The sequence below is a fragment of the Asparagus officinalis genome, chromosome 1, assembly GCF_001876935.1.
Source record: "Asparagus officinalis chromosome 1, Aspof.V1, whole genome shotgun sequence".
In the NCBI taxonomy this organism is placed as follows: domain Eukaryota; kingdom Viridiplantae; phylum Streptophyta; class Magnoliopsida; order Asparagales; family Asparagaceae; genus Asparagus; species Asparagus officinalis.
In genome coordinates, this window is record NC_033794.1 from 103633611 (window position 1) to 103656636 (window position 23026).

A 23026-nucleotide genomic window follows, 5' to 3' on the forward strand; every position below is an offset into this window, starting at 1 on the left:
TATGTATGAATCAATTAATTGCAAGGTGAAGATTCTTAAGCATACGTGCCATTCGGTCCATTAAAACAAGTTTAAGATTAGTCCATTAAAACAAGTTTAAGATTAGTTCAGCAACAGTAACAATAGCAATTGGAGGGAATCTTTTTATACAACTTATGAGAATTGAGACCTAATGGCGGCTTCAATGATTTTAGGGACTAATTTTGAAATAGCTTAAAACTTGGCGTACATGAAAACAAGTTTAATGATTTGAGGTCTAAATTTGATATAAGAAAGTTTAAAGGGTCTAGTGTAGAAACATCCCTCCAGCGACACATTATAATCATATCGGTGGGGCCCACAGTGACGTACAGTCTAGTTGCCGCTCTCGGCCCAACTTAATGTATCATGAAAATGTCTAGTAAGCTCACCTTGTAGCTACATAAATTAGTGAACTTCAATAATCCCTTGTGGGCTGAAGGCATAGGCCACTAAGGCATATGCCTAGGGCCTCCATTTTATTGGGGCCCCCAAAAATTTTAGCGGCCTAGAATCACATCATTTCCTAAATTTTTTTGCGATCCGCTCCGTTGAACTTGATCTACACGTTCCTAAACCCAAACACACCAATTTTGGGGTGAGCCCGTTATGTTTTGACCATTCGTTGAGCCGTGCAAAAAGTTCTATTCATTCGAAACCGTTAAAATTGCAACGAGTGGATAAAGGATCAAAACATGACGGGTTCACCCCAAAATTGGTGTGTTTGTGTTTAAGAACGTGTAGATCAAATTCAACGGAGCGTATCACAAAAATAATTTAGGAAATGATGTGATTCTAGGCCGCGTCCTTAGGTGGGAGCCTAGGATGTCACCTTAGATTCACTTTTCCCTATATATATATATATATATATATATATATATATATACTCTCTCTCTCTTAGTATATAAGTATATATAAGTATATTCTCTCTTATATATAAGAAAAGCACATATTAAATACTCATTCTTATTTATGCATAGTTTATGCGTTTTTTCTCTTGCTAACTTCCTTTATTTTCTTCTCATTCACTCATCTTTCATATTTGTTTAATCTTTGATACTCAACATACATAATTGCAATTCTAATCCAGAAGGCCCCAAAATAAAACGTAAGCTTGTTGGTTTTTATTTATTTTAATTAATTTACATTCACACACATATATATATATAGCTCACGGATATGTTCTGTATTTTGTGTTTTTATTTTTTTTCTTTTATATCTTTTTATTAATAAAATCTTATTTACGTTCAACAATGCCTCAAGAGATTAAATAATTTGACAATTTTATCATTTGAATATTAAAGCTTGAATATAAAATTTAATTAGTAACTTTGCATCTTAAAAAGCTAGAAAATTAAATTTTATATGAAATTTATTTTTTGAAAACTAATATTTAATTTTTTTAATGTTAAGACCCTAAATATTTTTCTCTTCCTAGAACCTCAAAAATGCTTGAGACGGCCTTGCTTGTGTAACAGACAAGAGGTTGTTAGATGAGTATGCTACAAATCACTTCAACACAAAGGCATCAAACCCTCACCAACTATAGAAGTGTAACTTAAGCTTCAAATAAACCAAATGCTTCCTCCCAATCTGCAAGGCGCGCCCAACCTAGATGAGTTCCCTCCTCACTTTCCTCTTAGCATCTCTTGTGCTCATCGGAGCTGTGCGCATAGTCACCGATGTCTCCGGCTCAACCGGCGCATGGATCCATGAGATTCATCATTGGTTGTTTTCGCCGGTTTTTTACAATCATTTCGACGAGGATTTTGCCAATGCTTTTAGGAACGGATGCAATCTCTTTGATGGGAAGTGGGCATTGGAAGAAGATGGTTCTCGGCCACTCTACACTGAAGATAGCTGCCCTTACTTGACACAGCCGGTTACTTGCCAGAGAAACGGGCGGCCAGATTCAACGTATCAGAGATGGAAGTGGGAGCCTCGTGAATGCAAATTGCCAAGGTTTGCAAATACTTTTGTGGGTAAATGTCACAAAACCCATTTTAAGTTTCACAATTTTTCAGGTGAAAACCCTAAATTACGTTCAGAAATATCGCTTAATCACTCCTAAGCTTTGTCAGGTAACCCCTTAAGTATCTCGTTAAATTTAACCGTGCACGTGAAAATCATGTGCGTCGAACTAACCAAAAAAACCCTGGTTGGAAGAAACCCCTATCATGCTCCTTTTTATAATTTTGAAAGTTAATTTTGACAACCCCCACACCCCTCCCCCATCCCCCACAAAAAAACCATGAGTTTGGTCTAATTTTGGCCAAAATACCGTTGATTAAATAATTGAAGGATAAATTACACTAAATTCCCATGAACTTTCAAAATTTACATAAAACCCTTATGAATTAGAACCCGAAAACAACAAATTTTTTTGAAAGTTATTGGCGGATTAGTGTAGTTTACCCAAAAGACATTGTGGGTTTTCTACAAAAGTTATTGTAGGGTTTAGCATGATTTTGAAAGTTCATGGGGGTTTACTGCAAAACTCTTAAAGTTCATGGGGGTTAGTGTAACTTACCCTTAATTAAATTTAATTAGAGTGTAAAATAGAAATTAGTATTTTTGTTTTTTTACGGTTCATCAAATTTTATTACGTTGGTTAGCTGAAAATTGAAGTTTGGTCGGTTTTCTAAAACTATCCACACTTAATGGAGGTTAGGTGACGTTTTCAAAATCTAAAGAGGTTATCCTTGCTTGCGCATGCCTGTAGAAGCATCACCTAACATTCTGATTAGATCTCAATTCTTCTTCGTGGGCCAATCAATCACTAAGTTATGTAGAAACCTTGAGAAAACCTATTTGAACTAAAGAGAATAATAACATACCAGAAAATAGATAAAGAGACAAAGACACTAGGATTTACGTGGTTTGGCAATCACCTACGTCCATAGATATAGAGTTGAGTCTTCTTTTATTCTAGAGGTTATAAGATAATCTATTCTTGCATTTTTAATAAAGAACCCATGAGAAACCCTCTCAAACTGAGCAAAAACTCTCTCACAAATCCTAGATTTTTGCTCTTAATTCTCTCTACTTCTCTCTCACAATACATACCTCTCTTCAGCTTCCCAATCACCCTAGATCTTAGTAACAACTCTGTTTATAGAGTAGAATCCTAAATGCAAAAGAAGTCCCAAAGAAATTAGTCCTAAACTAAGCCAAACTAGGTTTTAACCTAGTTCGGCCCATGAAAACTACTAACTGTGACCACTAGCGGTCACATTTCTATCTTGTTACTGCCAACAGTATTCGCTGGCAGTTACGGCTCTAGCTAGTAAGCACCAGCGGTGCCAAGCTGTGGGCTTGGGCTATTTGTAGCCCCTTTTTTGTTATTTTGTCGTTGTAAACATCCTTTCTTCTATCTTCTTTTGTTGCCTTCTTAGGATAGAAATACAAGGATAACCCCAAAAACCTTCATCTTAGACTTGTATGAAGCCACATTCAAGATTACCAATTCTTTCTTGTAACCTTCTGCTGTAAACTTGTAAAATTATAGAGAATGAACACCTTCAATTCTTTCTTGTAACCTTCACGTCATTGATGTCAAGCCATTTGATGACTTGACACCAACCTTCATTGTTGCGCTCTCCAAACCTAGTTGTGGACTTGTTGCAGATTTCTTCTTGATTCCTCCACCTGGTATTGAACCCCGTTTTTGCTCTTCCTTAGATCCTAAGTTCGTCACCAACTCCTCTTCCAAGAGAATTGCAACCAATCCATTACTTCATTCTAGATTTTTTCTAAAAATTGGCAATCAAAGAAGAGATGCTTGCAAGTTTACAAATGTTGATTAGGACATAGTATACATTCATTTGAATCCAAAATTCCCATACGACATAGATGGTCCTGGGTAAGAATTCTGGAACGACAAACCAACCAGAGAATGAAGGAGTGTTTGGGATAATGAAAATCTTTCCAAAGTGTCTTAAACCAGGGAGCTGACGAGGTTGATAGTGATAGGATATTGTAAATAGTCGATAACTAAACTTTCCCATCTATGCAGCATGCATGAACAGTGTTCTGCAGGTTTTCAATATTACCAAACCTTATCAGCATGAAGTACCTCACTTTAATGAGTTACTTCCACATTCATGAATCATTCACTTTAGTCTGAACTTGTCATACATCTGAAGTTTGTAAGTAATTTTCATGAATCCATTTAATCCAAAGTAAATGTTTTTTAAGATGAATCATCCACAACAGTTTGATTGCAGCAGCATAATTCTAGTTCTTGGCTGAGAATATTCCTAGTCCCCCAACTTCTCTGCTTTGACACAGTTTTCCACACAACCAGGTGGATTTTCTGCCCCTAGAGGAAATCAGAATATAGCCTATCTATTTTCTCAAGAACTTTAATTGGTAAAATGTAGCTACTGGTCCAGAATGTTTGAATTCCCAGTATTACAGATTTTATCAATTGAAGCCTTCCAGCATAAGATAAACACCTCTTTTGTTGCCAGGTTTGTAGTTGTCTAGAAATTTTATTGATAAGAGAAGAACACTCCAAATAGGAAAGTCTCTTAGTGACCAGAGGCATACCTAGATAACGCATAGGCAAATCCCCTTCTGAGAAGTTAAGATAGCTGCATATTTGATTTTTAAAGCTGTCAACAATCCCACTCAAAAAGATCGAGCACTTCTTAGGATTAGCTTCCAACCCAGATACTTCGCTGAACTCTTAGAAACACATTTTTAGCCTCGAGATTGAATTCATATCAGCCTTACAGAACAACAAGAGATTATTTGCAAACACCAGGTGGGTAATATTCATCCTGGAGCATTTTGGATGGAATTTGAACATTTTATCATTCTTGAGAGCACTCAGTTTCCTTGATAGATACTCCATTCTAATCACAAATAAGTAGGGGAATAGGGGATCCCCTTGTCTTAATCCTCTAGCTCCACGAAAATACCCATGCAGAGCTCCATTCAGAGAAAGAGACAACTTGGGAGTTGTGATACATTCTATAATCCAGCATATCATAGCATTTGGAAATCCCAAGCCTATTAACATATCTCTAATAAAATCGTAGCTTATTGTGTCAAAATCTTTTCTCAGATCAATGTTAAGGATGGCTCTAGGAGAATTTTTCTTTCTACCATAATGCTTGATGAGCTCATGAGCCATAAGAATGTTGCTGGATATGAGCCTCCCCTTCACAAAAGCACTTTGTGCTTCATTGATAAAATAACCCATAACTTTTTGAATTCTCCTTGCTATTATTTTTGTGATGATTTTGTAAAGAACATTATAGCACGATATGAGTCTAAAATCTGCTGGGGAGCTAGGATTGAGGATTTTAGGTACTAATGTAATTGATGTAGTGTTATAAGTGCCAATAAGTTTACGTGAACAAAAAAAAATTCCTTAATTGCCAGATATAGATCTTCATTGATGACACTCCAAGCCTCCTTAAAGAACACAGCAATAAAGCCATTAGGCCCAGGAGCCTTCCCCTCTGACATTGAGAAAACAACATGTTTAATCTTTTCTCTAGTAACAGGGCAACTCAGGTCATTGCAATGGTTATTGGTGAGAATCGAACCATTAGCAATCACACCAGGATCAGGTGCTAAAGTGGAACTTGCAGAACAAAGGAGCTTTTTGTAGTATTCAATAAATTCATTAATGATTCCAGGCATATCAGTTATCCTAGACCCATTCTCAGAATTAATGGATAATACTCTATTTTGGTGCCTCTTTACTTTCATGATGGAGTGAAAAAATTGAGTGCCCTTATCACCATGTAGTCCCCAACTAATATTTGCTATTTGCCTATAGAAAGAGCATTCACACTCCACCAGATTGGAATATTTCTTGACACATTCTTTCTCCCTTAATATCAGTGTTGAGTCAAAGAGATTATTATTCATCTGTGTTTGAATGTCACGCAATTCAGCTTTTGCTCTTGCTACTTGTTCACTGATGTTCATGAATTGTTTCTTATTTAATTCCCATAGAGCAGGTTTAAATTTCTTGAGCTTGTAGTGAAATGTATACATCTTGTATCCATTGATACTTTGGCCCCAGACTGATTGCACCACAGATATAAAATTAGGGTGTTTTGTCCACATATCAAAAAACTTGAATGACTTTTTCCCCTCAAACTTCTCATCACCTACTATTAGTTGGGCTGGTGAATGATCAGAACAAGAAGGTATCAAGAACTCCACCTGACTGGAAGCATATTGTTGTATCCAATCCTCATTCACCAATACCCTATCCAGTCTACACCAAACTCTTGAGTATGCCTCTTGCTTGTTATTCCAAGTGAAAAAACATCCTATTGACTTAATATGCATTAGTTTGCTTGCACTAATAAAATTCTGTAAGTCTTTAGTGTCAGAATCAGTTACTGGTGTACCACCAATCTTTTCTTTATTGTTGATAACAGTATTAAAATCCCCTCCTACCAGCCATAGGCCATTAACATTCCTTTTAAAAAGCTTGAAGCTCTTCCCATAGTATTTTCCTACTTTCATTCTGATTAAGAACATACAAGTTACTTTGGCTCTCATGTTGTGCGCCGTGGAAGCCCCAATAGCCAAATCAAAAGACACACAAGAACAATAGTAGACCACAATGCACACAAGCCAACCAATCACAGCAAGTACACAAGATATATGTGGTTCGGCAATATGCCTACGTCCACGGGGCAAGGAGGGGGAAGCTTTACTAATGAAATCAAAGGGGAATACAAATTAGGGTTACAAATCTTACCCAAAACCCTAAAAGAAGACCACTTGATCTCTCCAATAGACTCCAACAATAGAAGCCCTCTTAATCCCCTTTCAGCAGCTCAAAATCGCCCAAGCTTAACCCTAGAAATGAGTTTAGGGTTTAAATACAACTCACAACCGAAACGGGTCTGGAAACAGAACCCAGCCCGAAACTGCAGCGTCGGTCTACCGGACCGGTCGACCGCGATCCATGTCGGTCGACCGGACCGGTTGACCTCCCTCCATCCAAAAACCAACCAGAATTCCAGAGAGTACTTCGGTCGACCGACCCGGTCGACCGACCATCGCTGCGGTCGACCGGTCCGGTCGACCGCCACCAATGCTGAAGCACAGTGAACAATATGCACGAATGCGGTCGACCGGGCCGGTCGACCGCTACCCTGTTAGCCTGAATCTGAACTCTGAATCTGAACTCTGTTGCTAGTTTCACAAATCTCCACCTCGGCGAACGTTTACCAAATTTGAGTCGACACCAAAGCACCCCCAATCAACTCAACCGGCTGCATCTGCAAGACTGCCTACGTATCCTCTTGCCCAAGGATCAAGTCGAACGTAGTTCATCCAAATGGCCGCCAACGGCCTCAACAATGAAGAATATTCAACAATTTCAAACAATGACCAAACTTCACACCTGGTACGACTTTGGTCAACATATCAGCAGGGTTATCCTTAGTGTGGACCTTCTCCAACGTGACATCACCATCATCCAATACTACCTGAATGGTCTCCTGTGCAATCCCCAAATCATCCAACAAGCCATGTAGCCACAAAGCCTCCTTCACTGCTTCAGTCACCGCCATATATTCCGCCTCTGTAGTAGAGAGCGCCACTGTAGACTGAAGAGTACATCTCCAACACATCGGTGCACTAGCCAATGTAAAAACATAACCTGTAGTGGACCGGCGCTTGTCAAGATCTTCGGCATAGTCTGAATCCACGTAACCAATACAATCCTGCACTGTCTCATCATTCTTCGCAAATATCAACCCAACATCCACGGTACCCTTAATATACCGTAGAATCCACTTCACGGCTTCCCAATGCCCCTTCCCGGGGTTGTGCATGTACCTAGATACCATGCTCACGGCCTGTGACAAATCTGGCCTCGTACACACCATAGCATACATCAAGCTACCCACCGCACTGGCATATGGAACCTTGGACATGTAGTCCCTATCCTCCACTGAAACTGGTGACATCAAAGCTGAAAGCTTAAAGTGGGGAGCTAATGGAGTACTCACCACCTTGGTATTACCCTCAAAACTGAATTTCTTCAGCATCTTCTACAAGTAACTCTTCTGTGTAAGCTTCAATCTCCCCTTCACCATGTCTCGCTCAATCTCCATACCCAATATCTTCTTAGCCTCTCCCAGGTCCTTCATCTCAAATTCAGGGCTCCTCGTGTACCCTTGGCCAATCATAAAGCTATCAAACTATCACGGTGATTGCTTTAGTCCATAAAGAGATTTCTTCAATTTGCACATCAAATTTTCCCTTCTTGCAGCTTTAAACCCCATAGGTTGTGTCATGTAGATCTCCTCATCTAAGTCTCCATGTAGAAAGGCCGTCTTCACGTCCATTTGGACCAAATCTAAGTCCAGCTGTGCCACCAATGCCAATAGTATCCGAATCGACGAATGCTTCACAACGGGTGAAAACACCTCATTGAAGTCAACGCCCTCAAGCTGTGCATATCCCTTGGCAACCAATCTGGCATTGAACCAAATGTCCCCAATAGAAGGTCCCTCCTTCTTAGCATACACCCACTTGCAACCAATAGCTTTCTTACCCTTCGGTAGCTTTGCAAGTTCTCAAGTGTCGTTCTTCTGAAGAGATTGCATCTTCTCCTCCATGGCATTCCTCCACCTAATAGAATCAGGGCTGGACTCTGCCTCCCTGAATGTGGCAGGAATCAAATCATCAACGACCTCCACCGATAAAGCATATGCCACCATGACATCATCATATCTAGCTGGCCGACGAATCTCTCTCCTCGGTCTATCTGCTGCAATGGACCCCTGAGCATGACCCTGCTCCTGAGCCTCACCATCCACTGTATCCCCTACTTGCCCGACTATCATCTCAACTCCTTCCCATGTCACCTCTGTAGGAGTCTCTATGGGAACAGTGCCAACTGGAGTGGGTGGAGTCACATCATCCTCCACCTGCTGCAATATCCCTCCTGTCTGATCTTCCTCCACCTGCTGAGTAACTCGAGGCTTCATCATATACGCCTCATCGAATGTGACATCTCTGCTAATGATTATCTTCTTGTCTTGTGGATCCCATAATTTGAAGCCTTTTACACCTTCTCTAAATCCCACAAAGATAGCCTTCCTCGCTCTCGGATTCAACTTCCCATCACTAACATGGAAATAAGCTGGACACCAAAATATCCGAAGAGTCTCATAATCACTAGCCACAGAACCAGACCAACGCTCCAAAGGAGTCTTCCCCTCTATCGCAGTGCACGGCAACCTGTTAATGAGATGGCTCGCATAAACTAACGCCTCGGCCCAAAAAGATCTAGCCAATCCACTCTGCATCATCATACATTGCACCTTCTCCAGTAAGGTACGGTTCAGCCTCTCTGCCACCCCATTCTGTTGCGGTGTCTCTCTAACTGTGAAATGTCTTCTAATGCCGTGATCCCGGCAAAACTGCAGAAATGGATCACTCTTATACTCTCCACCATTGTCTGAACGAAGAGTCTTCACCTTTCTACCTGTCTGCAGCTCCACTTTCTTCTTTCACTCCACAAATATATCCAGGACCTCATGTTTATGCTTTATAGTATATACCAAATTCCTCCTGGAATAATCATCAATGAAAGTGATGAAATAATTTGCCCCACCAAGCGATGTGTGCTTAGAAGGGCCCCAAACATTTGTGTGAATGTAGTCTAATATACCTTGGGTGTTATGAATTACGGTGCCAAACTTCACTTTAGTCTTCTTCCCAAGTATGCAATGCTCACACAGATCCATCTTGCAGGTCTTTGCACCTTTCAGTAGCCCCTGTTTCGCCAATGACTGTAGGGACTTTTCACCTGTGTGTCCAAGCCTCATGTGCCATAGTGTGGTAGTGTCCTCCTCTGTGGTAATAGAAGCTGCCAGACCCCCTGTAACTGTCTTGCCCTTCAAGTAGTATAGGTTGTTTTCCCTGACACCTCGCATCACCACCATAGAACCCTTCATGACCTTCAAACTAGCATCTTCTAAGATCACTCTATAACCGAATGCCTCCAAAGCCCCAAGAGAAATGAGGTTCTTCGTCAACTGCAGCACGAACCGCACATCTTTTAATTCCCTAGTCACCTCATCATGCATTCTGATTCTGACTGAGCCAATCCCACTAATAGGACAAACGTGATCGTTCCCCATAAGCACCACGTCTCCTCTCTTCAACTCCTCAAAGTTGGTAAACCAATCCCTCTTAGGGCAAATATGAAATGTAGCTCCCGAATCAAGCATCCACTCCGTAGAGTTGGCATAACAAACTGACGGCAGTGCGGGACAAGAATAACTAGAAGAATCTGAATCTAAAATGTCGCCAACAACCTTAGCAACATTAACCTCTGAAGCTTGTACAGCTTTCCCCCTTTGCTTCCCGGCTCTATCCTTCAACTTTGGGCACTCATTCTTCCAATGTCCCTCTTCTTTGCAAAAGGCACATTGATTTCTACCAACACTTTTATGGCCACCCCTATTCTTTGATTTTGAGCGGTTGAACTTTTGACGGTTTGGACTACGGCCTCGAACTGCAAGTGCATCACCCGATGCCTTCTCGGAGGGCTCGCAATCATTCTTCCTCAGCTCATAATTCACCAATGCCGAGGTCACCTCCTTGTAGCTAACTGTAGTTCGCCCATTAATCATAGTGAGAACAAAGGTACTAAATTCATCATCCGGCAACGAACACAATAGTAACATCGCCTTGTCTTCATCCCCCACCATGATATCAACATTGGCCATATCCGAAATTAGCTTTGTGAAGTTGTTAACATGCTCTCGAATGGAAATTCCTCTCTTCATCTTGAATTGGTAGACCCTTTTCTTCAAATGAAGCCTATTCTCAATGCTCTTTGTCAAATATTTTTCATTGAGCGTTTCCCACAATCTCTTTGCCGATGTCTCGTTCATCACATCATAAATGAGATCCGGCGTTAGGCATGACCGAATAACCCCACAAGCCCTACTGTGCATTTTCTTCCAAACCCTATCATCAATCTCCTCGGGTTTCTCTTGAAACTCAAGAGTCTCCTCCAAATTTTGTGCATCTAAGGCGTACATTACTTGACACCTCCATAAACCAAAGTTAATCTTGCCGTCGAACTTTGGGACATCAATTTTAGTGTTATTGATGCTCAAATTTTGGATCGCCTTTATCAAAGCCAACCCCGGTGTACTAGTAGCACTTGAACTAGCCCTGCTTGTATCACCCATATTATAGATCTACTCTCCCAACAAGAACCCAACAATGAATCCTTCGAATAAACTCCCAAATCCAACCCGGAGCTCTGATACCACTTGTTGTGCGCCGCGGAAGCCCCAATAGCCAAATCAAAAGCACACACAAGAACAATAGTAGACCACAATGCACACAAGCCAACCAATCACATCAAGTACACAAGATATACGTGGTTCGGCAATATGCCTATGTCCACGGGGCAAGGAGGGGGAAGCTTTACTAATGAAATCAAAGGAGAATACAAATTAGGGTTACAAATCTTGCCCAAAACCCTAAAATAAGACCACTTGATCTCTCCAATAGACTCCAACAATAGAAACCCTCTTAATCCCCTTTCAGCAGCTCAAAATCGCCCAAGCTTAACCCTAGAAACGAGTTTAGGGTTTAAATACAACTCACAACCGAAACGGGTCTGGAAACAGAACCCAACCCGAAACTGCAGCGTCGGTCGACCGGACCGGTCGACCGCGATCCATCGCGGTCGACCGACCCGGTCGACCGCCCTCCTTCCAGCAACATTCCCAGAATCCAGAGAGATTGGCGGTCGACCGGCCCGGTCGACCGCTACCATCTTCGGTCGACCGGTCCGGTCGACCGCCACCAATGCTGAAGCACAGTGAACAATGTGCACGAATGCGGTCGACCGGGCCGGTCGACCGCCACCCTGTTAGCCTGAATCTGAACTCTGTTGCTAGTTTCACATCTCATTCACCCTAGATCTTAGGATCAACCTGATTTATAGGGTAGAATCCCGAATACAAAAGAGCTCCTAAAGAAACCAGGTCCTAAACTAACCCAAATTGGGTTTTAACCCAGTTCGGACCAAGAACCGCCAGCAGCGACTCCGGCCAATGACCGCCGGCAACGCCAGGCTAAATTCCGGGGGCTGTTTGTAGCTTCTTTTTTGTTGTTTTGCTGCTGTTTAGACCTCCTTTCTTCTTTCTTCTTTTTATCTTTTTAGCGCTGAAATTCATGGATAACCCAATAATCTTAAACTAGGACAACCTTAAATGGGGTTTTTTGTGAAACTTAACTACTTTTATCTATCCTTTTTGCAAAGAGTTGTGCGAGGCTAAAAGGTAGTTATTGGTTTGACATTTTGTGGTAGGTTTGATGCTTTGATGCTATTAAGGAGTTTGAGGAATAAAAGGCTAATGTTTATTGGGGACTCTCTTCAGAGAACTCAGTGGGAGTCCATGGTTTGCCTTCTTCAATCTGTGGTGCCGGATAGGAGGAAGTCCGTGTACAAGGATCCTCCTAGAAGAATATTTTTTGTGGAGGTAGGATGCTTTTATGAAAGAATCTATTTTTGAAAAATTCATATATATTTTTAGCTCACACGTTACAATTGAAATAGTTATATAACAAATGTATTAGTGATGTTTAATGTTTGATCCAGACTTAATTATTACAGCTTAAAACTTGATCTTGCAATTATTTTTCTCAGGCTTTTCTATAAATTGTCGAGGATGTTTTCACTTACTTGGTTACATGCAAGACATTAGTCCACTTATGTCTTTTGTCTAAAAATTTTGGCTTGGGAGATGAAGTTGTTTTCTAGTTTGAATTCTCTACTTCAATTTTTTTACACAATGTGCTTAATTGAAGCCATTTACTTTGAATTCTCATTCAGGATTACAATGCCACAGTTGAGTTCTATTGGGCTCCTTTCATTGTTGAGTCCAACAGCGATCACGCCACAAAACACACTGTGCAGAAGAGGCAAGTGAGGTTGGATTCAGTCGACAAGCATAGCAAGAAGTGGGAAGGAGTAGACATCTTGGTGTTTGAGAGCTACGTGTGGTGGATGTACAAGCCTCTCATTAATGCAACGTTAGTTCATTAATCCCTTGCCTCCCGCTTCCTCTAACAATTTTTTTTTCTTTCTATACTACTGTTAGATTTAAGAGAATAATTATTAACTTTCAAATATCTTTCAGGTTTGGATCTTCTGACGTAAAAGAGTACAATATATTTGACGCCTACAAATTGGCACTAAAGACATGGGCTAATTGGCTTGAATCCACATTCAACCCCCAACTCCAGAAAGCTTTCTTCATGAGTTTATCACCAACACATCTTTGGTAATTGGATAATTTACTCATAAATACTCTTGTCAATATACCCTTTATCCATATTTAAAACTTAAGCAGCAATAAACAGGAGTTGGGAATGGAGACCAGGAAGCAAAGAGAATTGTTTCAACGAAACATATCCAATACAAAGACCGTTTTGGGGCGCAGGATCAAGTCTTGAGATGGCAGGGACATTGAAAGATACGTTGCAAGGAATGAAGGCGAAGGTGACACTTCTCAACATTACACAGTTGTCTGAGTACAGGAAAGATGGGCATACGTCTGTTTATACAGAGAGAAGAGGGAAGTTGTTGACAAGCAAGGAGAAGTCCCAACCGGATATTTACGCTGACTGTATCCATTGGTGTTTGCCTGGCGTCCCAGATACATGGAACGAGATTTTGTATGCTTATTTGGTATATGAAAACTGATGCAGAACAGCTAATGATCTAAATCCTACAGAAGATTTGATTAGAGTTTTATTATTAGTTTTGATTTGTTAGAGATAAAGATAATTTTTCAAGTTAGTTAGGATATTCTATTTCCAGATTTTAAAAGACTTTTCTATTGAGGCTTAAGTTGTCTAGATTTATTATAAAAGCCTCTTGCTTTCTTCTTGTATGGAAGGATATGGTCAATAAAAGGAAAATGGCAATTCTTTTATGTGATATCAAGGTTATGTTGTCCGTGTGATGCCTTCACAACTAGGTGTCTGGGGAGAGTCATTATATCTAGAGCTTATGAATTTCGTTTACTGACACTCCTCATGTACCTTGGTGCATACCATGTGGGGAAGATAAAGTATCCCACAGCATGCTTATATATTGTGGCTTGCACTTCAGCAAGTGCTTTTGCAAGTGCTTTTGATTCCAAGACAGGTTGCAAATCTTGTGATAGCTAGCAGCAAATCTTGCGTGGAATGATGTGACGAAGTGGTTGGGATTTAGAATATGGAGATCTGTGGAATGTCAGTTGATGTAGTAGTGCACCTTAAATTGGAATGGAGGCTCTTATAATGAAAGAGTGAAAATGGCTGCCTTGAGGAACTGTAGGCTTCATATTAGGGATACATGCGGTTTGGACACGGCTCGGATATGATACTTACCAGATTCATATCTGCTTATCAATCACGGATGTGGATACGGATATGAATATGCCTCGGTAAGGAAAACTCGTATCCGTATCTATTGAAACTGGATATGGATACAAATATAAATACGGATATATATATGCGAATATATGTGCAAATACAAACAGATATGAGATAACCGGATAATATAGGATAAATTAAAAAATAGTTTCTATGACCAAGAGAGTTCATTAACGTGCTTACTTTATTTGAAAAGCTAAGATTAGATATCTTGATTATTAAAACTAGTCTCAAAAGCATTAATCTAAGTATTAAAACAACTGTAGTTGTATGATCAACATATATTCAAATACGGGTCCGAATATTTCACTATAAAACTATATCCGTAATCATATCATATGGATTATATATTTTAATAACCATACTCGTATCCTAAGGATACCGTGAGAGTGACTTGAATAAGTCAACAAAGGCGGCCTTCTAATCTTGCGGCACCACTTTGTCAATTTTTTCAACTCTCTTAAGCCTAGCTCAACCTTAGCTCCTCTGTTTCACCTACCAAGTTGTCTCCCTCATTTGCCTATAAAAAGAATTGTGAAATATGAGGAAATGATATCAGGACAGAGAGGAGTTTTAGAGAAGAGAGAGATAGAAAGAATTAATTTATATAGAAAATTAATTTTTTTTCTATGTGTGATTCTCTGGTGAGGTTAGAGAGTGATTTTATTTGTAATCTTCTATTTTGTGATTAGTGAATTTCTCTGCTATTCTCGCCCGTGAACGTAGGTCACACTGATCGAACCACGTTAAATCCTTGTGTATTGTTCTCTTCGTCTTCAATGTGTTTATTTAGTATTGTTATTATCCACTTTTGTATAGACATCTTCTGTGTCTATGAAGCCACCCGCTACAATAAATTGGTATCAGAGCCTGACTTAGAGTGCGTATATCTGCTTATCGTATGCTCTGTGGCTGCCACTAAAAGTGGATCTTCCTCATCAGAAAATAAGTTAGATTATCATATACTTTTTAAAGGCACTGGACACTATTTACGAGTATGACACTATTCATAAGTATTATTACTATTCACAAGTACGATTATTGTTCACAAGTACGATTACTGGTGATGAGTAAAAATGAGGGCTCTCTTAGTACAACAAGGACTATTTAAAGTCTTTTCTGGAAAGGATAAGTTGCTAAAATCTATGCCCGATGATGAGAAAGAAGAGCTGGAGATGAAAGCGCATAATGCCATTCAACTCTGTTTGACCGATGAGGTCCTGTGGGAGGTTTCCAATGAAGATACTATCATCAGCTTGTGTCTCAAGTTAGAGAGCTTGTACATGACAAAATCTCTAACGAACAAGCTCTACTTGAAGCAACGCCTCTTCACCATTCGCATGAAGGAAGGTATACAGATTAAAGACCATTTAGATGAACTTAACACTATTCTTATGGATTTAAAGAATATTGATATTAAAATTAATGAATAAGATCAAGCCATTATTTTGTTATGTTCATTACCTCATTACTATGAGAATTTTGTTAATAGCATACTATACGGTAGAGTACACTTTCTTTGGAGGATGTTAAATCAGCCTTACATTCAAAAGAGTTAAGGCAGAAAGTGTCTGTCGTAGGAGGAGAGGATCAAGCTGAAAGCTTATTAGCTCGTGGTCATCCTAAAAAAGATGTTGGTGGTAGAGGCAAATTTATAAATATGTCTAGATCAAAGTCCATGCCAAGAAAAAAATATTGAATATTATTAATGTCACAAGTATGGCCATATAAAACCTAATTGTTCAGCGCTCAAAGCAAAGGATAATTCACAGTCGAAGTCTGGGGAGGTGAAATCTTCAGTTGCCACTATAACTGAAGAGTCTTTTAATTCACATGAAGTTCTTTAATTTAGTGTTAATACTCATTCACAAGAGGAGTGGGTTCTTGATTCGGGTTGTTCCTACCATATGTGTCCACATAGGGGTTGGTTTGTCACATATCAGTTTATCGATGGTGGGAATGAATTATTGGAAAATGACATTCCTTGCAAGATTGTTAGTAGCAGATCAATTAAGATTAGAATCCATAATGGTATTGTTAGAACATTGAGTAATGTCCGACATACACCAGAGTTAAAGAAGAACCTCATTTCTTTAGGCACAATTAACTCAAATAATTTTATATTTTTGGCTGAAGGTGGAGTTTTGAGAGTTAGTAAAGGCTCTCTTATTGTGATGAAAGGAAAGAAGGTAAATACGCTCTATGTCCTTGAAGGCAGCACAGTGACAGGTGCTGCAGCAATATCATCCTCAGAGTATTCAGATTCTGACACCACACGTTTGTGGCGTATGTGATTAGGGCATATGAGTGAGAGAAGACTAGACGTATTAAGTAAACAAGGTCTGTTTTGTGATCAGAAAACCAGTAACCTAGACTTTTGTGAGCATTGTATTTTCGGCAAACACCGTAGAGTCTCCTTTAGTATTGGTTGTTTGCGTCAAAAATCATTTTTATTGTTAAATTCATTATAATTGTTTATCAATTACAGATTCAAGAGGATTAATCTTTTTATAAGATCTCTTGTTACAATGAAAAAAACTAATGAGATCTCCTAGAAACATATGCGGAGATCGTTTATCAATCTGTGCTTGCAAGGGATCTTTACCTGTGCCGATGATGCTTTGATCCATGAATTACCGAACAATAGATTGAGTTGATCTAAAAGAAGGCTCGGTGTTCTTTGTTTCAATAAGGAAACATAGAACAGAAGTTAATAACCTCAATAAAGTGAGATTACCACTCTTCTCAAGATCAAAACAGGGTCTGATCTCAAGAAAACGGGTGAAAGGTTATGGATCTCTCGAAATTCTCCTTTTATGTTCAGAAAATAGCCAAGACCTCACCTCTCTCTCTCTGTAAATCGTGGCTCTGCTTTGTAAAACGTGGGTTCTCTCGCACATTCGTCAGTCAACGGTCAATACCCTTCACGAATGCATGAAGGAGGATATTTATAGGGCTTGAAAGCCATGTTTACGGATAAGATTTTGTGATTTGGCCTTATCTTCCGTTATAACGACTTCACCATGTTCAGGGATAACCCAAGGTAGTTAAGAGGCCGTTGGAATCAATGAATCACGAGAAACTTATCAAAAAATGCATCATCGGGAGGCTGACCGGGCGAGACAACATGTGTGTGTGAGACACATCATTGTGTCTCGCCGGCAAAACACCTTGAAGTGTCTCACGTGTGAGACACATTGAATTGTCTCACAGGTGAGACACTTTGAAGTGTCTCGTAGGTGAGACACATTGGCGGTGTTTTGTTCTGCTATTTTATCGATTTTCGATCTTCTTTGTTTTGTTGATTCGTCATTTCGCGCTTTCCTTCGCATGTTTCTTTGCTTCCTTTTGGCATCAGATGAACTTCTTTGAATTGGACATCAATGTTCATTATCTTCTTTTCATCTCGAGCTACGTGGGGGAACCTATAGGCAAATTTTGACGCCTACACCGATGTCCACAGAAACAATGCTACTTTAGATTATATTCATTCAGATATTTGGGGTCCCTCTCAGGTTCCATCGAAAGGTGGACCTTGATTTCTACTAACACCGATTGATGATTATTTTAGAAAAGTTTGGGTGTATTGATGTAGGATGCTTAATCTGAGTTGGAGTCTATTTAGATTAGGAAATATAGATTAGGAAATAAATCCAATTTTAGAGTCAAATTAGATTAGGAAACAAATTTAATTTTGATTTATGATTTGTTTCCTCTATTATAGGGAGTCCTTTTTTGGATAGAATTTGATACTTTCTATTTCTTTGTAATTCTAGTCTTACTAAGAGTCTTATTTGTTTTTCTATATAAGAAGAGTCATGTAACCCCAAAGGGAGAATAATAACTTTTCATCAATAAAATTTCTCTTTTACAATATTTTCTTCGTGGATTCGAAGTTCTTCATGGATTCAAAGATCGTTCTTTATGGATTCAGATAACATCCGTGGTGAATTCTAAGGTTATCATTTCCACGCTGCGTTAATTGGTATCAGAGTCTTGTTCCTCTGATCCGATGGTAGGTGATTGTGCCCCTATTTCTCGAACTGAGTTCGACATGCTAAAGACCGATGTTAATCAGATGAAGACTGTCATGGAGCAACTTGCGGTAGCAGTTGAGCGTCTGAACATGGTGGGAGTTCAAAATCACGTTGATGGTCGCCAACGACGTGATCCGACTCCACTAACTTCATATGATGAATCTGACAACGAAGAAGATAACTATGTAGCCCCACACCGTGGTGTTTATCACAGAGACCGTCGACGAAGGGAAAATTATGACGCTGGAGGTTTCAAGATGAAGATGGATCTGCTATCTTTCAACGGGCAACTTCGTATCGAAGAATTCCTCGACTGGATTGCAGAAATAGAGAGGTTCTTTGAGTATATGGAGATCCCAGAAGAGCGTAAGGTAAAATTAGTGGCCTACCGACTCAAAGGTGGAGCTTCAGCTTGGTGAGAATTTGTTTCTTTGAATCGATCTCGTCAAGGTAAACCGAAGGTCAAAAGGTGGGAAAAGATAAAGAAATTATTGAGAGACCATTTCTTACCTTCTAACTACAAGAAATGTCAGGTATCTTTAAAAGATTCTTTTACCTTATCCGCTACGGTCCGTCTAACGAAGAAGGTGGAGCAAGAACTTGAGCAGAACGACATACAACCTTTATCGTGGATGTTTTTATAGAGTTATCAAACTAGTTATGATTATGAGAAAATTAAGAAACCTCAATTCATCTCTGAGAAAGAGTCTGGATTTGTGAAGAGCACCGAGGAAGAACCGAAAATTAAGAAACCTCAATTCATCTCTGAGAAAGAGTCTGGATTTGTGAAGAGCACCGAGGAAGAACCGATAAAGACTTCATCCTGAGAAAGAGTCTGGATTTGTGAAGAGCACCGAGGAAGAACCGATAAAGACTTCATCAATTATGTCAATCCTAGAACCGAATGCATTTAAGATAGAGATTGCAAAGGAGAATGCTTCTCTAGTGGTAAACAACAACACGCTCACCCCCGGAAAGGAAGATTTTGCCACCATCAATATTCATCCTGAGGTTTCTGATATTAATGATGATATGTTAATGAAGATGAATATTCTACATGATATTGTGAGTGATGTTACACATATTGATATTGTCCTGATGGAGGAGAAAGATAAAATAGAGAGTAAGACAATTGATGGTATGTGTGCATTGCTTGGTGGAGAGCTTGAGATAAAGGAGATGAAAGAATTGTCTGTGGACTATGAGGAAGAAAATTATTTTTTTGAAGCAATAATCATCAAGAATTTTAACAATGGTGAGATGATACCGTCGACACTAGAATATGGGAAGCAGCAAAGAAAATATTTGGAGGAGTTTTTCATGCCAACTACAGAGCCACATGCTGTCAGTTACATACACTTATCATGGAAAAGATTCATACAAAGGTTTGATACAAAAGAAGTCCTAGCAGAGGAGGTAAAAGAACAAATGGAGAAAATCAATACTAAATACAAGACGGATGCTGATTATTGTAAGAGAAAAAAATATTTATCAATGAAGCTACTATTCTAACAAATATAAGCTCGGGGTCGAGCTTCTTTCAACAATGGGAGACTAATGTAGGATACTTAATCTGAGTTGGAGTCTATTTAGATTAGGAAATATAGATTAGAAAATAAATTCAATTTTAGAGTCAAATTAGATTAGGAAACAAATTCAATTTTGATTCATGATTTGTTTCCTCTATTATAGATTCAATTTTGATTCATGATTTGTTTCCTCTATTATAGGGAGTCTTTTTAGGATAGAATTTGATACTTTTTATTTCTTTGTAGTTCTAGTCTTACTAGGAGTCTTATTTGTTTTTCTATATAAGAAGAGTCATGTAACCACAAAGGGAGAATAATAACTTTTCATCAATAAAATTTCTCTTTTTCAATATTTTCTTCGTGGATTCGAAGTTCTTCGTGGATTCGAAGTTCTTCGTGCATTCAGAGAACACCCTTGGTGGATTCCAAGGTTATCACTTCCGTACTACATCATGTATCCTTTGAAGCATAAGAGTGATGTGTTTGTAACCTTCAAGCAATGAAAGGTTATGATTGAGAAGCAAATATGAAAGAAAGTGAAGCGCCTTATAACCGACAATGGGATGGACTTTTGTTCCGCGTAGTTTGACTAATTCTGTAAGAATGAAGGTATTGTGAATTATCGTATAGTTCGTCATACACCACAGTAAAATAGAGTTACGGAAAGAATGAACAGAACACTTTTAGAGAGAGCTCGGTGCATGCTCTCTAATGTCGGTTTGTCAAAAGACTTTTGGGTCGAGACAGTCAATACAACTTGCTATTTGATAAAAAAATCTCCTTCTACAACAATTAATTTTAAGACTCTAGAAGAGGTATGATCTGGTGCCCCTGCTAATTACTCTCATTTAAGAGTATTTGGTTGCTCTGCTTATTTTCATGTTAAAGATGGAAAGCATGAACCAAAAGCAAAGAAAGCTATCTTTGTAGAATATGCTACTGGGTGAAGGGATATAGATTATTGTGTTCTGATCCCAAATTATCTAAGTTTGTTATTAGTAGGGATGTTACTTTTGATAAGAAATTCATGCTTCATCTGAGAAAGGATTTTATTATTGATACCACAGGTACTAAAAATGAGTTTAGTAAACAGGTGGAGCTAGAGAGCTCAACTTCAAAGAGAGTGTTTGAGGGCACTCATGTTGAACCAGTTGACAATAGGAAAGGTTCAACTTCGGATGCTGATCCACCGCAAGAGCAATAGTATAATATTACCACCGGAGAACAAAAAGGCAAATCCGACCTCCTCAATGTTATGCATACATGCTTGCTTATGCTTTGAGTATAGCATAGTCGATTGAGATTCCATAGCCTTCTACCTATAAGGAGGCTATTAGTGGCAATGAGGCTGCAAATTAGACTGTTGCGATGACTGAAAAGATGAAGCCTCTTCACAAGAACCATACATGGGAGTTAGTGAAGCCACCAACGGGACATAAGATAGTTGGTTGTAAATAGGTGTTCAAGAAGAAAGAAGGAACTCTAGATACAGATTCTGTAAGATACAAGACATACTTGGTAGCTAAAGGCTACAGTCGAAGGTGTAGACTTCAATGAAGTATTCTCTCCACTTATAAAATACACCTCAATCCGCGTGTTTCTTGCTATGGTTACTCATTTTAATTTGGAGCTTGAGCAACTTGATGTGAAGACAACTTTTTACATGGCGAGCTTGAAGAGCAGATCTTTATGCATCAGGCAGAGGGGTTTATTATTGAAGGTAAAGAAGATCATGTATGTAGGTTAAAGAAATCTATTTATGGCTTAAAAAAAATCTCAGAGACAGTGATATTGAGATTTGATACTTTTATGTTTGAAGATGGTTACTCTAGGAGTAAATATGATAGTTGTGTATATCATAAAAAGCTCAATGATGGTTCTTTTGTGTATTTTCTTTGGTATGTTGATGACATATTGGTTGCAGCTAAACATATGTCAGAAACCAACAAGTTAAAATCTCAACTCAAATATAAGTTTGAGATGAAGAACTTGGGAGCAGCAAAGAAGATTTTGGGGATGGAGATCCACAGGAACAAGTAAGAAGGAAGTTTATTCCTATCTCAGGAGAAATACATCAAGAAGGTGTTGGAGAGATTTGGCGTGCTTGATGCTAAGCCTGTGAAAAATCCGCTTGCTGCTTATTTTTGTTTTTAGCAGATTTATCACCTTAGACTCAGGAGGAGAAGTAGTACATGTCTTATATTGCTTATGCAAGTGCAGTTGGAAGCATTATGTATGCTATGATCTACACCCGTCCAGATATTTCACATGCAGTCGGTGTTGTAAGTTGGTATATGGATTAGTCTGGAAAGGTCCATTGGCAGGCTGTGAAATGGGTACTTAGGTATTTGAGATGATCAGCTAATATCGGTTTATATTTTGGCAGAAATATAAACTCAGATTGTAGAATACTTGGCTATTCTGATTCAGATTATGCGGGTAATTTGGATAAGAGACGATCCCTAACAGGTTATATATTCACTCTTTCAGGTAGTGACATTAGTTGGAAGGAGACTCTACAGTCGACAATTACTTTGTCTACCACAGAAACAAAGTATATGGCAGTGACAGAAGTAGTGAAAGAAGCTATTTGGTTGAGAGGTTTGGTTAAAGATCTCGGCTTACATCAATATATTTCTACAGTATTTTATGATAGCCAGAGTGTTATACATTTTACGAAGCATCAGATGTATCATGAAAGAACTAAACATATAGATATCATGTATCATTTTATCAGAGAAATTAAAGTCATCAAGATTGAAAAAATTGATACTGCAGATAATCCAGCAGATATGATGACGAAGCCTGTACGTTCGCGTAAGTTCGAGTATTGTCTCGAATTACTTGGAGTTCAACAAAGTGGAGGTTAAACCCATAAGGGGCTTTTCTTAAAACAACAAGAGTGAAAAGAAGAATTATCAAATTCAAGTCAAGGTGAAGATTTGTGCGAGTGACTTGAATAACTCAACAAAGACGGCCTTCTAATCTTGCGGC

The 23026-nt window shown here is 39.1% G+C and overlaps 1 protein-coding gene across 3 annotated transcripts; it reads left to right on the top strand.

Annotated features, from left to right (window-relative positions):
• On the top strand, positions 1594-13979 carry LOC109828829 (protein trichome birefringence-like 31). Of its 3 annotated transcripts, none has more exons than XM_020395785.1 (5): positions 1594-1980; positions 12350-12521; positions 12875-13074; positions 13182-13325; positions 13395-13613. In XM_020395785.1, the coding sequence occupies exons 1-5, from the start codon at positions 1634-1636 to the stop codon at positions 13495-13497; spliced, it is 966 nt and encodes a 321-aa protein (XP_020251374.1). In that variant the 5' UTR covers positions 1594-1633; the 3' UTR covers positions 13498-13613. The 3 variants fall into 3 exon arrangements, with proteins under 3 accessions (XP_020251374.1, XP_020251373.1, XP_020251375.1); XM_020395784.1 differs by having other exon boundaries at positions 1597-1980; positions 13405-13979; XM_020395786.1 differs by having other exon boundaries at positions 1838-2000; positions 13405-13979.

Excerpts from the sequence above, each read along its gene's own strand:
- LOC109828829 (XM_020395784.1), top strand. The coding sequence starts at position 1,634 with ATGAGTTCCCTCCTCACTTTCCTCTTAGCATCTCTTGTGCTCATCGGA. Across the intron at positions 12,522-12,874 it reads GAAGAATATTTTTTGTGGAG|GATTACAATGCCACAGTTGA; the intron begins GTAGGATGCTTT and ends ATTCTCATTCAG. Across the intron at positions 13,075-13,181 it reads AAGCCTCTCATTAATGCAAC|GTTTGGATCTTCTGACGTAA; the intron begins GTTAGTTCATTA and ends AATATCTTTCAG.